The following is a 17261-nucleotide window of genomic DNA, read 5'->3' as shown; positions in this document are numbered from 1 at the left end:
TGATTTGGATGACAGATTTGATAGCTTTGTGGACAGTGTGAAGAAAAATGGGGGCAGGTAGTCTTAAGGAAGCAGAGAGGCTAAAAAAGGGACTTGGATTAGGAGAATGGGAAAGAAGTGGCAGATAGAATAGTGTTGAGAAGTGTATGGTTATGCACTTCAGTAGAAGAAATAAAAGTGTAGACTTCTTTCTGTAAAGGGAGAAAGTTGAAAAATCTGAGATGCAAAGCAACTTGGGAGTCCTCATGCTGGATTCTGAAGGTTAATTTGCAGGTTGAGTCGGTGGTGAGGAAGTCACATGCAATGTTAGCATTTATTTTACGAGGTCGAGAATATAAAAGCCAAGATGTAATGTTGAGGCTTTATAAAGTACTGGTGAAACCACACTTGGAGTAATGTGAGCAGTTTTGGGCCCCTTATCTAAGAAAGCATGTGCTGACATTGAAAAGGGTTCAAAGGAGGTTCATGGAAATGAACGTTTGTCTCCCTTCGCCCACACCTCAGCGAGTTCCGTGTTCGCCATGATGTGGAACTTTTCTTCCGCCGTCTCCGTCTCCGAGCCTACTTCTTCGGCAAGGACTCTTCCACCCCCACCGATGACCCCTTCTCCCGTCTTCAACCCTCCTCTTCTTCATGGACACCCTGCTCTGGTCTTCTGCCTGCTCTGGATCTCTTTATTGCCAACTGCCGATGGGACATCAACCGTCTCGACTTCACCGCACCTTGTCCCCATTCCAACCTCACTCCTTCGGAACGCTCTGCTCTCCACTCCCTCCGCACTAATCCTAACTTTATTATTAAACCCGCTGATAAAGGGGGTGCTGTTGTAGTCTGGCGTACTGACCTCTACCTTGCCGAGGCACAGCGACAACTTGCGGATACCTCCTCTTATTTACCCCTCGATCGTGACCCCACTAAGGAGCACCAGGCCATTGTCTCCCACACTATCAACGACTTTATCCGCTCAGGGGATCTCCCATCCACTGCTACCAACCTTATAGTTCCCACACCCCGCACTTCCCGTTTCTACCTGCTACCCAAGATCCACAAACCTGCCTGTCCTGGCCGACCTATTGTCTCAGCTTGCTCCTGCCCCACCGAACTCGTTTCTGCATACCTCGACACTGTTTTATCACCCCTTGTTCAATCCCTTCCGACCTATGTTCGTGACGCTTCTCACGCTCTTAAACTTTTCGATGATTTTAAGTTCCCTGGCCCCCACCGCTTTATTTTCACCTTGGATGTCCAGTCCCTATATACTTCCATCCCCCATCAGGAAGGTCTCAAAGCTCTACGCTTCTTTTTGGATTCCAGACCTAATCAGTTCCCCTCTACCACCACTCTGCTCCGTCTAGCAGAATTAGTCCTTACTCTTAATAATTTCTCCTTTTGCTCCTCCCATTTCCTCCAAACTAAAGGTGTAGCTATGGGCACCCGTATGTGTCCTAGCTATGCCTGCCTTTTTGTTGGGTTTGTGGAACAATCTATGTTCCATGCCTATTCTGGTATCTGTCCCCCACTTTTCCTTCGCTACATCGACGACTGCATTGGCGCTGCTTCCTGCACGCATGCAGAACTCGTTGACTTTATTAACTTTGCCTCCAACTTTCACCCTGCCCTCAAGTTTACCTGGTCCATTTCCGACACCTCCCTCCCTTTCTAGATCTTTCTGTCTCTGTCTCTGGAGACAGCTTATCCACTGATGTCTACTATAAGCCTACTGACTCTCACAGCTATCTGGACTATTCCTCTTCTCACCCTGTCTCTTGCAAAAACGCCATCCCCTTCTCGCAATTCCTCCGTCTCCGCCGCATCTGCTCTCAGGATGAGGCTTTTCATTCTAGGACGAGGGAGATGTCTTCATTTTTTAAAGAAAGGGGCTTCCCTTCCTCCACTATCAACTCTGCTCTTAAACGCATCTCCCCCATTTCACGTACATCTGCTCTCACTCCATCCTCCCACCACCCCACTAGGAATAGGGTTCCCCTGGTCCTCACCTACCACCCCACCAGCCTCCGGATCCAACATATTATTCTCCGTAACTTCCGCCACCTCCAACGGGATCCCACCACTAAGCATATCTTTCCCTCCCCCCTCTCTCTGCATTCCGCAGGGATCGCTCCCTACACAACTCCCTTGTCCATTCGTCCCCCCCATCCCTCCCCACTGATCTCCCTCCTGGCACTTATCCGTGTAAGCGGAACAAGTGCTACACATGCCCTTACACTTCCTCCCTTACCACCATTCAGGGCCCCAAACAGTCCTTCCAGGTGAGGCATCACTTCACCTGTGAGTCGACTGGGGTGATATACTGCGTCCGGTGCTCCCGATGTGGCCTTTTATATATTGGTGAGACCCGACGCAGACTGGGAGACCGCTTTGCTGAACATCTACGCTCTGTCCGCCAGAGAAAGCAGGATCTCCCAGTGGCCACACATTTTAATTCCACATCCCATTCCCATTCTGACATGTCTATCCACGGCCTCCTCTACTGTAAAGATGAAGCCACACTCAGGTTGGAGGAACAACACCTTATATTCCGTATGGGTAGCCTCCAACCTGATGGCATGAACATTGACTTCTCTAACTTCCGCTAGGCCCCACCTCCCCCTCGTACCCCATCTGTTACTCTTTTTTATGCACACATTCTTTCTCTCACTCTCCTTTTTCTCCCTCTGTCCCTCTGAATATACCTCTTGCCCATCCTCTGGGTCAACCCCCCCCCCGTCTTTCTTCCCGGACCTCCTGTCCCATGATCCTCTCGTATCCTCTTCTGCCTATCACCTGTCCAGCTCTCGGCTCCATCCCTCCCCCTCCTGTCTTCTCCTATCATTTTGCATCTCCCCCTCCCCCTCCAGCTTTCAAATCCCTTACTCACTCTTCCTTCAGTTAGTCCTGACGAAGGGTCTCGGCCTGAAACGTCGACTGCGCCTCTTCCTATAGATGCTGCCTGGCCTGCTGCGTTCACCAGCAACTTTGATGTATGTTGCTTGAATTTCCAGCATCTGCAGAAATCCTGTTGTTTGCATGGAAATGATTCAGGGATTGAAGGGCTTATCCTATGAGGAGAATTTGATGTCTCTGGGCCTCTACTCTCTGGAATTCAGAAGCATGAGGGGTGACCTCATTGAAACCTACTGAATGTTGAAAGGCCTTGATAGAGTGGATGTGGAGAGATGTTTCTTAAGGTGGGGGAGTCTAAGACTGGTGGGGTCAGCCTTAGAGTAGAGCGGAGTCCTTTTTGAATGGCGGATAAGGAGGAATTTATTCAGCCAGAATGGTGAATCTGTGGAATCCTTTGCCAAAGGTGGCTGTGGAGCTCAAGTCATTTGGTCTATTTAAGGCAGAGGTTGATAGATTCTTGATTGGTCAGGACATGAAGGGATATAGACATAGACATAGAATAATACAACACAGTACAGGCCCTTCGGCCCACAATGTTGTGCTGACCCTCAGACCCTGCCTCCCATATAACCCCCCACCTTAAATTCCTCCGTATACCTGTCTAGTAGTCTCTTAAATTTCACTAGTGTATCTGCCTCCACCACTGACTCAGGCAGTGCATTCCACACACCAACCACTCTCTGAGTGGAAAAAAAACTTCCTTTAATATCCCCCTTGAACTTCCCACCCCTTTCCTTAAAGCCTAGTCCTCCTGTATTGAGCAGTGGTGCCCTGGGGAAGAGGCACTGGCTGTCCACTCTATCTATTCCTCTTAATATCTTGTACACCTGTATCATGTCTCCTCTCATACTCCTCCTCTCCAAAGAGTAAAGCCCTAGCTCCCTTAATCTCTGATCATAATTCATACTCTCTAAATCAGGCAGCATCCTGGTACCCTTTCCAATGCTTCCACATCCTTCTTACAGTGAGGCAACCAGAACTGGACACAATACTCCAAGCGTGGTCTAAACAGAGTTTTATAGAGCTGCATCATTACCTCGGGACTCTTAAACTATATCCTTCGACTTATGAAAAGCTAACACCCCATAAGCTTTCTTAACTACCCTATCTACCTTTGACGCAACTTTCAGGGATCTGTGGACACGTACCCCCAGATCCCACTGCTCCTCCACACTACCAAGTACCCTGCCATTTACTTTGTACTCTGCCTTGGAGTTTGTCCTTACAAAGTGTACCACCTCACACTTCTCCGGGTTGAACTCCATCTGCCACTTCTCAGCCCACTTCTGCATCCTATCAATGTCTCTCTGCAATCTTTGACAATCCTCTACACTATCTACAACACCACTAACCTTTGTGTCATCTGCAAACTTGCCAACCCACCCTTCTACCCTCACATCCAGGTCGTTAATAAAAATCACGAAAAGTAGAGGTCCCAGAACAGATCCTTGGGGGACACCACTAGTCACAACCCTCCAATCCGAATGTACTCCCTCCACCACCACCCTCTGCCTTCTGAAGGCAAGCCAATTCTGAATCCACGTGGCCAAACTTCCCTGGATCCCATGCCTTCTGACTTTCTGAATAAGCCTACCATGTGGAACCTTGTCAAATGCCTTACTAAAATCCATATAGATCACATCCACTGCACTACCCTCATCTATATGCCTGGTCACCTCCTCAAAGAACTCTATCAGGCTTGTTAGACATGATCTGCCCTTCACAAAGCCATGCTGACTGTCCCTGATCAGACCATGATTCTCTAAATGCCCAGAGATTCTATCTCTAAGAATCTTTTCCAACAGCTTTCCCATCACAGACGTAAGGCTCACTGGTCTATAATTACCCAGATTATCCGTACTACCTTTTTTGAACAAGGGGACGACATTCGCCTCCCTCCAATCCTCTGGTACCATTCCCGTGGACAACGAGGACATAAAGATCCTAGCCAGAGGCTCAGCAATCTCTTCCCTTGCCTCGTGGAGCAGCCTGGGGAATATTCCGTCAGGCCCCGGGGACTTATCCGCCCTAATGTATTTTAACAACTCCAATACTTCCTCTCCCTTAATATCAACATGCTCCAGAACATTGACCTCACTCATATTGTCTTCAAGGTCATCAAGTTCCCTCTCATTGGTGAATACCGAAGAGAAGTATTCATTGAGGACCTCGCTCACTTCCACAGCCTCCAGGCACATCTTCCCATCTTTATCTCTAATCGGTCCTACCTTCACTCCTGTCATCCTTTTGTTCTTCACATAATTGAAGAATGCCTTGGGGTTTTCCTTTACCCTACTCGCCAAGGCCTTCTCATGGATATGGGGAGAAGGAAGGAGATTGGGGCTTAGTGGGAAAATGGATTAGCCATGATGAAATGGCAGAGCAGACTGAATGGGCAAAATGGCCGAATTCTGCTCCCATTTCTTATGGTCTTATGGTATTTCAAGTTTGTGTCTGAATGCTTTACTCACAATGTTGTTGTACCTTTCAACTTAAGCTAAGATTACATACACCATTAAGTGTATGAAAACTCAAGTGTCATCTGTGTACTGCAGATTGCCTACTGAGGTTTTGTAGGTTAAGAAGTTCCCCATCTCACTGGATGTTCATTGGTGCACTGCAGCGAGAATGACTGGAAAAAAAAACTATCAAAGAAATAATGCATCCTTTCTAGAAAATGTCCTTCACTGATATTGACTCTGTGCGAACCCATTAATTAGTTCATGAGACATAGGAGCAGAATTAGGGATTCGGTCCATCTAATGTACTCTGTCAATTGATCATGGCTGAGTTATTTTCTTTCTCAACCATATTGTCCTGCCTCCACCCTGTAATCTTGAACACATTGACTAATGAAAAACTTATTCAGCCTCTGCTTTAAATATAGCAACTGAATTGGCCTCCACTGCCATTTGGGTTAATGAATTTCACAGATAGATCAGAATTGAAGAAGCCTCTCGGAGGAGACGCAAAACATCTTCTAGACAACACAACAAGTCCAGTTGTCTTGACTTACTACTGATTGATATACAATGACCTGGATAATTGAGAACCTTCATGGACGTAGTGATAGATTAGCTATTTAACACGCTAGGTAATAGTATCAATCTGATCTACAAGATTCCTTGAACGAAATAGCTGGTATTGTCTGGTTTGATACAGGCACAATTAACGCATACCCATTGTCTTACACTGCATCTCTTGAGCAGCCAACCCCACGCTGTGTGTCAGCAGCCTGTGGTCTATAGACTGTGCTGTTTGTTTGCAAAGCTGTCCTTTTAACTTCAGACTGATTATTGCTTGTAATTTACCTTAAGAACTGAAGACTGGTTCTTGTTTACGACAAGAAGCTGAGCAAAGAATATTGATTGGGAGCTTAACTTATTCAAAAAGAACTCTTAGACCTTTGGAAGAGTCAGCTGCTGTGTTAGAAAGCTGAACTTGGCTAAAAGCTTGACTGGGCCCAGAACAGTGAATATCCATTACAGTCTGACATATAGCCATTTATTCCATTTATTACTTCTCTTTGCAATTAAAGTAGATCGTTATAAAGGAAATTAGTATTTCATGTTTTCATGCATGCCTTTATTTAAACCTTTATATGCCTTTTTATTTTTAGACCCTGATATTGTTAGAAATGATGGTGTTTATTCTCGATACTTTGTTGATTATGGTGGAACTGGACAATACACCCTTAAAATATCTGTTCAAGGAAAAGATGGGATCACAAGATTTGCAGCCAGGCGGCAAGGACATGCTATGTACATTCCAGGATATGTGCAAAATGGTAATGTATTAATGGATAAATGTTAAGCACTTAGTACATGGAGCTTAGAAAAATAGAGGGCCATGGGTCACCCTAGGTAATTTCTAAAGTAAGTACTTGTCTGGCACAGCATTGTGGGCTGAAGGGCCTGTATTGTGCTGTAGGTTTTCTATTTTTTTCCTATGTTTTCTACTATGTTTGATAGTGTAACACCATCTGCTTTCACCATTTCCTCAGCCCAAGTGCCACTGAAGCTCTCATCCTTTGCATTCCTAGTCCTGGACTTGACAACTCCAAAGAACTCAGAACAACCTCCTGTCATTAATTTTCTTTGAAACTCGACTCCTCCAGTACTCTGTTGTCCACTGTCCTCGCTGCTTGATATCAATATCTTGAAGCTAAACCTTTGCTAATATTCTTTGAAAATCTTTTGGTGGTCTGCTATTATTAAGCACTGTGAACTTTCTGGTGAAGTTATTGCAGTTCTGTTGGTAGTGAGTTCAGCATGATGATGAGGAAACAGTGATATGTTTACAAGTTAGCTGCTAACTCTCTGAATTAGGAGACAGAGTGGGCATGAAGACATACCATACATTGAGAGTGCACTGCAGTTCAGTGTTAACCTAGTTTAAGTCCTCAATTCCCAATGTGAAAATTTAGGTTTGACGTTGAAATTGAAAACATAAAGCAATATAAATCAATAAATCAGAATCGAAATCAGGTTTATTATCACCGGCATGCATTGTGAAATTTGTTAACTTAGCAGCAGCAGTTTAATGCATATATAATATAGAAGAAGCTAATAATAAATAAGTAAATCAATTACAGTATATGTATATTGAATAGATTAAAGATTGTACAAAAAACAGAAAATACATATTAAAAATTGAGGTAGTGTTCACGGGTTCAATGTCCATTTATGAATCAGATGGCAGAGAGGAAGAAGCTGTTCCTGAATCGCTGAGTGTGTGTCTTCAGGCTTCTGTACCTCCTGCCTGATGCTAACAGTGAGAAAAGGGTATCCAAGGATATCCCCTGGGTGCTGGAGGTCCTTAATAATGGACGCTGCCTTTCTGAGACACTGCTCCTTGAAGATGTCCTGGGTACTTTGTAGGCTAGTACCCTAGATGGAGCTGACTAAACTTACAACCCTCTGCAGTTTCTTTCAGTCCTGTGCAGTAGCCCTCCCACCCTACTATAACAGACAATGATGCAGCCTATCAGAATCAGTTTTATTATCACTGGAAAATGTCACAAAAATTTGTTGCTTTGCAGAAGCAGTATATTGCAATACATAATAAAGAAACTATAAATTGCAATATATGTATATAGTTAAATAAGTAGAGCAAAAAAAGGAAATAAAAAATAGTGAAGTAGTGTTCACAGATTCATTGTCCATTCAGAGATCTGATGGTGGAGGGAAAGAAACTGTTTTTGAAATTTTAAATGTTTGCCGTCAGGCTCCTGTACCTCCTCCCTGATGGTAACAAGGGCTTGGCCTGGGTAATGGGGATCCTTAATGATGGTGCTGCCTGTGTTATTATGTGTGCATAATAAAGAACTTCAGTTTCCAGTGGGCAATGCGAGGTGTTCACCTGGAACTGGAAGCTATGATGGTGACCTGGTTGCGCACGTGCATAGGGTTGAGCAGCGTTTCAGTAATAAAATGCTCTAATGTAAACCCACGTCACGTTTACCTTTATTAAGAACAAACATAACACGGCCTTTTTGAGGCATCACTTTTTGAAGGTGTCCTGGATGCTGGGAAGTCAAGTGCCCATGATGGAGTTGGCAGAGTTTACAATTTCCTGCAGCTTTTTCTGATCCTGAGCAATGGCCTCTCCATTTCAGACAGTGAAGCAACCAGGTAGAATGCTCTCCACTGTACAGGCCCATTAGCATAGTAGTTTCGTAATGCTATTACAATTCCAGCTGTAAGATCTGGTTTCAATTCCTGCTGCTGTCCGTTAAAAGTTTGTACATTCTTCCTGTGACCATGTGGGTTTCCTCCAGGTGCTCTGGTTTCCTCCTACATTCCAAGGACAATATGGTTAGGGTTAGTTAATGGTATGCTATGTTGGCGCCAGAAGTGTGGCAGCACTTGTAAGCTATCTAGCATAGTCCTCACTGATTTGATTTGACGCATAAGATGTATTTTGATGTGTGTTTTGATGTACAGTGCATGTGACAAAGCTTATCTATCTAAATGCCTCTAAAACATTGCAATTATGTTTTCTTCCACCACTTCCCCTTGTCGAGCATTCCAGATACCTTCCACTCTTGGTGTAAAAAAACAAACCTGCCCTGGGTTTTAACTTTCCTCCTTAGGTCTGTGTAAAATGGAAAGAGACTGGGCTGTAGCCTTTGGGGTATCAGTATCCAGGATATCCTCAGGGAGCGGTGTCTCAGAAAGGCAGCGCCCATTATTAAAGACCTCCAGCACTCAGGGCATGCCCTCTTCTCACTTTTACCATCAGGCAGGACGTACAGAAGCCAGAAGGCACGCACACTCTGTGATTCAGGAACAGCTTCTTCCCCTCTGCTATCCGATTCCTAAATTGACATTGAACCCTTGGACACTACCTCACTTTGTTTAATATACGGTATTTCTGTTTTTTGCCCAATTTTTAATCTATTCAATATACTGTCACGTACCCCGTGACAGAGGTTAAGAAACCAGCAGAGATGAAAAGCACTTTGGAGTCTCGTATTGCTAACAACTAATAATATTTATTAGTAACTACACAATACAATAATATAAATGTAGATAAATCAAACAGGTTAGCAATGATTATGCATAAAAGTAAGTGTGGAATATATATGTATGAAAAAACCAAGCTTCTTTAAGTCCAGGGGTAAAAAGATACAGTCTTATGATGTTGACTAAAGTTCAGTTCAGTTCGTGGTATTTAGTTGAGTAGTGATGGAGAGAGAGAGAGAGAGACAGAGTGAGTTGAGTCTTCAGGTGAGCTGATGCCATCGATCTTCTCATTGTCCTCTGAAATCCTTTACAAGTCACCGACTGTGACTTTAACCAGGGGGACCGGTCTTCGGTGGTGGAGCTATCACCCAGGCGAGGGTGGACACATAGACAACTCCCCACCAGTCAACCCCTTCTTCACCGATGGAATAGCAATTTGGATCGATCCGCCTGATCGATCCTCCAAAACCCACTTTTTCTGCGGGCACAACAATGCTCATTCAGTGTCCAGATCATGTGTCCTGAGATCTGTATCATCTGACCTCCTATTTATTTCACCAGGCTGAGCATCACCTGTCACTCAAAGAGTCCCTCCTTCCTTTGTCTGCAAAGAAATGCACAAGCAGGCAACCTGTCCTTGAAGAAATATCAACAACCTGCTGAAAATCATAACATCGAGTGTCCATTAAATAACACTGCCTTCGGTCACCATAGCAACTTACGAGCTGCTCGGTGCTGTCTCCAACTCCAAGCTCAGTAGAAATCCAAAGTTACTTCCAATGCTTTAAAGTGACAGTCCAACTGTGGATCTTCGCCTCTCTCTGTCTTTTCAAAAGCAGCATATCAGTGGTAAATAACTCTGTCTCTCTCTCCTTTCCAAACAAACCATCAATGATAAATGTCTCTCTCCAAACAGTTAATAGGGGCACTCCAGGATCCCCTCACAATACGTATACCATAATTGATTTACTTATTATTATAATTTTTATTTTTTATTTTTTTCTTCTTCTATATTATGTATTGCATTGAGCTGCTGCTGCTAAGTTAACAAATTTCACGTCACATGCCAGTGATAATAAACCTGATTCTGATCAATCTGCATTATATTTTCAGAGTCCCTTATTAAAATATCTTGATTTTTTTTCTGAAATACTTTATTTGGTTTCCTTTTAGACTCCATTCAACAAAATCTGCTGAAGACACGGCCCGTTGATGACAATCCTCAGACAAACTTTCGAAGTTTCAAGAGAGTCAAGTCAGGTGGCACATTTATTGTAAGTCAGGTTCCTCCAGGATCACCCCATGATGTGTTTCCCCCTAATAAAATCATGGATCTTAAAGCAGCAATAGTTGAAGATAAAATACAACTGAACTGGACAGCACCAGGCAATGATTTTGATCAAGGATCTGGTAATTCTAATTATATTCTCAAGTATAAACAGTGTGGGATTTAATTTCTGAGCACGCTCATTAAATAGTTCTCACCAATAATTACCTTGTATGATCAATTCCATACATGGAGAGGCCTCTTATCTCTACATTTGCAGGTTCAATTTACATTCAAGAAAAATTTAGGTAGATACATGAATGGGATTGGTATGGAGGACTACAATCTAAGTGCAGGGACAAGGCAGTCTAATAATTTGGCACAGATTAGATAGACCGAAGGGCTTGCTTCTGTACTGAATTAATTTATCATTTTAAAAATGCACCATTTAAAAACTGTTAATATTTGTAATTTAATCTGTACTCTTCAACTGAATTACTAGAAATAGGGCACAATGCAAATAAACTTTCTAACTTAAATTCAAAGATTAACATAAATTGGCTTTAAACCCAGTTGTGAAAGCGTTTCAGTTACCAACAGCACCTCCAGGCCGAGTTTTACATGCTGCTGCTGAAACCCCAAACTCCCCTTCCCCCACCCGCACCACTCTGCAATCCCGTGTCTCTCAGGTCCCACCGCCAGCTCTTGGGTCCTCGGAGACTCCATCTTCCTCTCACTCCACCTTCCCTGAACACGCCAAACCCTCTACTCTCCTCAGACGCTACCAATCCCCTTCCCCCACTCTGATCCCAGCTCTCATCCATGCCAGCTCTTCACCATCCCCTCTGATCTTTTTCTCTCTGTGGTAGAATGTTCTGTCCTCAGTAAGGACCTCACCTTTGTCCCCCTGTGCCCACACCACAGTGAGTTCTGCACCCATCAAGACACTGAGCTCTTCTTCTGCTCCCTCCATTTCCGTGCCTACTTCTTTGGCAAAGACCTTGCACTCCGCACCAATGACACCTTTTCCTGTCTTCAACCCTCCTCCTCTTCCTGGACACCCCACCCTGGTCTTCTGTCTTTTCATTGCAAATTGCTGATGGGACATCGGGCTTCTTGAATTCACCACTCTTCTCTCCTACTCTAACCTTACTCCTTCCAAACGCTCTGCTCTCCACTCTCTCTGCACTAATTCTAACCTCACCATCAAACCTGTAGATAAGGAGGGTGCTGTAGTAGTCTGACATCTACCTTGCTGAGATCCAGCGAGAACTGTCAGAAACCTCCTCTTATTTACCCTTCAAACAGGATCCCACTAAGGAGCACCAGGCCATTGCCTCCCACACCATCACTGACCTTATTAATTCTGGAGATCTCCTATTTGCTGCCACCAACCTCATAGTTCCCTAACCCAACACTTCCCATTTTTACCTCCTACCCTAGATCCACAAACCTGCCTGTCCAATAGACCCACTGTTTCTACTTGTTCCTGCCCTACTGAAGTTGTATCTGCACACCTTATTCAGTTTTGTCTCCCTTGGCCCTGTCCCTTCCTACCTACATCCATGACACTTTGCATGCTCTTGATCTTTCCAATGATTTAAAGTTCGCTGGCCTCGATCGTCTTATTTTCATTATGGATGTCCAGTCCCTATCAAGAAGGCCTCAAAGCTCTCCATTTCCTTCTGGACACCAGATTCAACCAGTTCCCCTCCACCGCCTCTCTCCCCTGTCTGGCAGAACTGATTCTCACTCCCAATAATTTTTCCTTCAGCTCCTCCCACTTCCTTCAAACAAAAGGTGTAGCCATGGGCACCACCATGGATTCCAGCTATGACTGCCTTGTTCTCCGGCTAAGTGGAACAGTATATGTCCCAAGCCTACACTGGTATCACTCCCCAATTTTTCCTACACTACATCGACTGCTTTGGTTCAGCTTCTTGCACCCATGCTGAGCTCCTCGAATTCATCAGCTTTGCCTCCAAATTCCACCCTGTCCTCAAACTTACTTGGTCCATTTCCGACATCTCTCTCCCCTGTCTCAACCTCTCTGTCTCTATCTCTGGAGACAACTTATCTAATGATGTCTGTTATAAACCCACTGATTCTCACAGCTACATGGACTATACCTCTTCACATGCTGTTACTTGTAAAAATTCCATCCCCTTCTCTCAGTACCTCTGTCTCCGCCACATCTGTTCTCAGTATGAGGCTTTTCATTTAAGAACTAAGGGGAAGTCCTCCTTTTACAAAGAGAAGGGCATCCCTTCCTCCTCCTTCAACACTGCCCTCATCTGCACCTGTTGCATTTCGCGCACGTTTGCCCCCACCCCATCCACTCGCCACCTCACCAGGGATAGGGTGCTTCATGTTCTCACCTACCACCCCACCAGCCTCCGTGTTCAGCACATATTTCTTTATAACTTCCTCCATCTCCAATGGAATCTCACCACTAAGTACATCCTTCCCTCTCCCCCACTTCCTGCTTTCTGCAGGGAGATTGCTCCCTACGTGACTCCATTGTCCATTCGTCCCTCCCCTCCGATCTCCCTCCTGGCACTTATCCTTGTCAGCCCATGGCCTCCTGTACTGCCGCGATGAGGCCACACCTAGGCTGGAAGAGCAACACCTTATATACCGTCTGGGTAGCCTTCAACCTGATGGTATGAACATCAAATTTTCAAACTTCAGGTAACTGCCATCCAACTTCCCCTTCTCCAGTTATCATTCCTGTTTCCCTCTCTCACTTTGTATCTTTACCTTCCCATCACTCCCCGCCCCCCTCCCCAGTGTTCCATTCCCTCTTCCCTTTCTTTCATGGTGTTCTGTCCTCTCCTATTAGATTCCCTCTTCTCCAGCCCTTTGACTTTCCAGCTCTTTACTTCACCACTCCTCTTCTCCCGGTTTCACCTATCACCTACCGCTTTGTACATTTTCCTCCACTCCCCCGCCCCCCCCCCCCATCTTCTTAGTCTGATCTCACATCTTTTTTCTCCAATCCTGATGAAGGGTCTCAGTGAGAAACATCAAATGTTTATTCTTTTCCATAGATACCACCTGAGCTAACCTGCAGGGTACCTCCAGCACTTTGCAGTTTACTTTCGTATTTAAACACAAGAGATTTTGCAGACGCTGGAAATATTGAGCAACACTCACAAAATACTGGAGGAACTCAGCAAGTCAGGAAACATTTATGGAGGGAGTAAACAGTTAATGAATAAGCAATCCTGATGAAGGGTGTTGACCTGAAATGTCAACAGTTTATTGCCCTGTATTGATGCTGCCTGAGTTTCTGAGTTCTTCCCGTATTTTGCATGTTATTTCCCTTCTTGTCTTTTTCCAGAATGCTTACAGACTTTACCAACTTTAGTGTGGAAGTAAAGTGCCTGAACAACGTGTAAATCAGTTCAGTGAAGGGAGCCGAAATGGTGCCACAAGGCCAATTGCTTCAACCTGAGTGAGGTGCTTGTGGTTACACTTGCTGAACTCCCTTCGCCCTCTAACAAGGTCAAGGTCACCGACAAGAGTCGTTGCTAGGGGTGCATCACAACCAATCAGGTTCACCATTGTTCCTTGGGGAGGAAATCTGCCTTTCTTAAACCTGTCTCTGCCCTCCTGTTACTTAAATGGATTCAGAAACTGTATTGGACGTCAATGGCACAGTGCAATACCAAAGGACATCAAACTACTTCTGGAGATGTCCAATGTACCAAAGAGAATATAGAAAACAACCCAAAAAATTATAATGAAGGCAAACAAATTCTGAGTGAATGTTTTAATAGCACTGCTCTGATAGTAACGAAGTTTGAATTGGTGATCTTTATACTGTTCATTAACTTTCATTCATTCGTTTTTCTTTATTTAGCTTCCTACTATGAAATACGGATGAGTAAAAACTTTACACAGCTGAAAAATGATTTTCAATCTGCTCATAAGGTCAATACCAACGGGCTGAATCCAAAGACTGCAAAATCGGAGGAATCGTTTATGATCTCTGAGAATATTGAACTGAAAAATGGGACAGTACTCTACTTTGGAATCATTGCACACGATAAAGCAAACCATACTTCGGAGTTGTCAAATATAGCACAGGCTGCCTTGATTTTAACTCCATGAATTCAATCTACTCCACCTACACCATCAAATCAGATACAGTCGCTAACAACATCTCATTCAAATCACACACCCACAACCACATTGCTCTCAACTACCCAAACTAATGAATCTCTGGTGATTAACATTTCAGAAATTCTTCTAGTAGCTGGTTGTATTCTAATTATAATGACTCTGATTGTTGCCATCACTGTGTGTATTGTGGCTACTAGACATCGTCAGAGAGAGTCACCCAGTTAGAACACTAATCAGCTTCAGTATGTTAAAATTGATCATCCTTAATTTTACTCTAATTATTCTCAGAGAGTAACCAAAATCATTTAGTCTTTTTATTAATTTACAACATGCAAGTAATCAGTTTCTCAATGAATCCATATTTGACACTAAGAGCCTTAAAGGTAATGTGCATTCAATAAATATTTTAAAAGTTGGACAAATGCCATTGAATTTTTTTTGTATAAACATCATATTTGGTTGTTTGTATTTCATTCCAAATCTCTATTGTGTTTGGGATCAAATGGACAAAGAAATTTTACAGCTAATGTTAATATGGCCTTATATAAATTGGGTAGAAGTTGTTTATCTTCTAATTCCCCTTGGAAGAGTTAGATTTAAGATGTTACCTCCAGTTATTGAGCCAGGATCTAATTCCTGATTTTTGGAAAAAACAAATGGGAAAGGTGGAAATACAAGAACCTGCAGATACTGTAACCTGAGGCAAAACTCAACAGCTGGATAAACTCAGCGGGCCAGGCACCATCTGTGGTGAGAGAGGGATGGTTGACATATTGCATAAAGATCCTGAGCGTGTAGAGGGGGAGGAGGTGAGTGGGAACAGGAGGGCTGAGGTAGGGGCTGGTGAGTATAAATCAAACCAGGTGAAGAGGGACATGGTAGACAAATGAAGACCATTGCTCCGCTGGCTTCCAGTCAGAGAGCGAACCATCTAATCCCACTTTCTGGCTTTACCCACGAAGCACATGTCAAATCTAATTTACTACCTTATCCTGAATGCCAAGCAATTGAACCAGCCTCCCATGCAGGACTTTGTCAAAGGACTGGCTAAATACGATGTAGACAATATCCACTGTCTTTCCTTCATAAACTTTCTTGGTAAATCTCCTTGAAAAACTGTAAGATTGGTTAGACACAGCCTACCACACACAAAGCCATGATGACTATCCTTAATCAGGCATTTTCTATCAAAATACTTATATACAGTATCTGGACCCTTACAATACCTTCCAATAATCTACCTAATACTGATGACAGACTCAATGACCAATAATTTCCCAGATTATTCTTAAAGCATTTCATGAACTGAGAGATATTAGCTATATTCCAGTGTCCAGCACCTCACCCATGGGTAAGAACGTTAAAAATATCTCTGCCAGGCCCATGAAGTTTCTGACCCAGCCTCCCACAAAGACCAAGGGGAGTCTTGTGTGTCCTGCACTAAAATTTAATATTCCACATATTTCACTGTCATTTCACATCTTCACAGCAATTGCTATATCACAGATGCCCATTCCATTGTTCTCTGTGAGAATTGTATCCGATCCTACTGTGTAATGTGTAGAATTTCAATAGGCAATTGTTAATAAATTTGGGAACAATAGTTGAAATGTGTGTTGCATAAACAAGGGCAATTGGATCCAGCTTGTAGGATTTACATCAGAATCAAAATCTTATAAACCATGCTTTGTACATTCACATCCGAATCATTTATATAAATAACAAACAACAACCCACCTGGCACACCACTAGACCCAGGTCTCCAGACTGAGAAACAACCCTTGGCCCTCTGCTTCCAACCAATGAGCCAACTATGAATCCAATCTGCTATCTCCAGCCGGGATTGCATACATCCAAAATAACCTGCCATCAGAGAACTTGTGAAGGGCTTACTAAAGTCTGCATAGACAACATCCATTTCACTGCCCTCTTGGTTACCTTCTCAGAGAACCCCAAGGGATTGTCAGAATGACTTCCCAATTACAAAGCTATGCTGACAGTCCCAAATCAGATCTATTCTGTCTAAATCAGCTCCCGGTTCTCCATTATTAGATCATAAGATGATCACTAATGGGTTCTGTTGTGTTTCTTTGTTTTGTGGCTGCCTGTAAGGAGATGAATCTCAAAGTTGTATATAGTATACATATGTAACACTTGCTTCACCTAGGGGCTTAACCTAGGGGGTGATAACCCCCTGCCTGGTCAAACTTAAGAAATGTCATTTGGGTGGATGCTGCGCAATGTGTCCCCTGTTACAAATCAATACCCCGAAACAACAAACAGTACACAATATGCATTAAACCATTAAGCTTTATAACTCTTACTTTGACAATATGGTTAGTAGAGAAACAAAACATAGAAAATAGGTGCAGGAGTAGGCCATTCGGCCCTTCGAGCCTGCACCGCCATTTATTATGATCATGGCTGATCATCCAACTCAGAACCCAGCCTTCCCTCCATACCCCCTGACCCCTGTAGCCACAAGGGCCATATCT

The 17261-nt window shown here is 43.7% G+C and overlaps 1 protein-coding gene across 1 annotated transcript in view; it reads left to right on the top strand.

Moving 5' to 3' along the window:
* Window positions 1-15176, top strand: part of LOC134355041 (calcium-activated chloride channel regulator 1-like) — a 62761-nt gene extending 47585 nt beyond the window's left edge. The window contains 3 exon segments of the mRNA XM_063064714.1: window positions 6524-6691; window positions 10545-10781; window positions 14504-15176. Of these exon segments, the coding sequence (XP_062920784.1) occupies window positions 6524-6691; window positions 10545-10781; window positions 14504-14991 (893 nt within the window). The 3' untranslated portion in view covers window positions 14992-15176.
* The last annotated feature ends 2085 nt before the right edge of the window (window positions 15177-17261 follow it).

This window comes from Mobula hypostoma, chromosome 12, assembly GCF_963921235.1.
Source record: "Mobula hypostoma chromosome 12, sMobHyp1.1, whole genome shotgun sequence".
Lineage (NCBI taxonomy): Eukaryota > Metazoa > Chordata > Chondrichthyes > Myliobatiformes > Myliobatidae > Mobula > Mobula hypostoma.
Note: the sequence above shows the minus strand (reverse complement) of the source record. Positions and strands in the feature narration are given on the sequence as shown.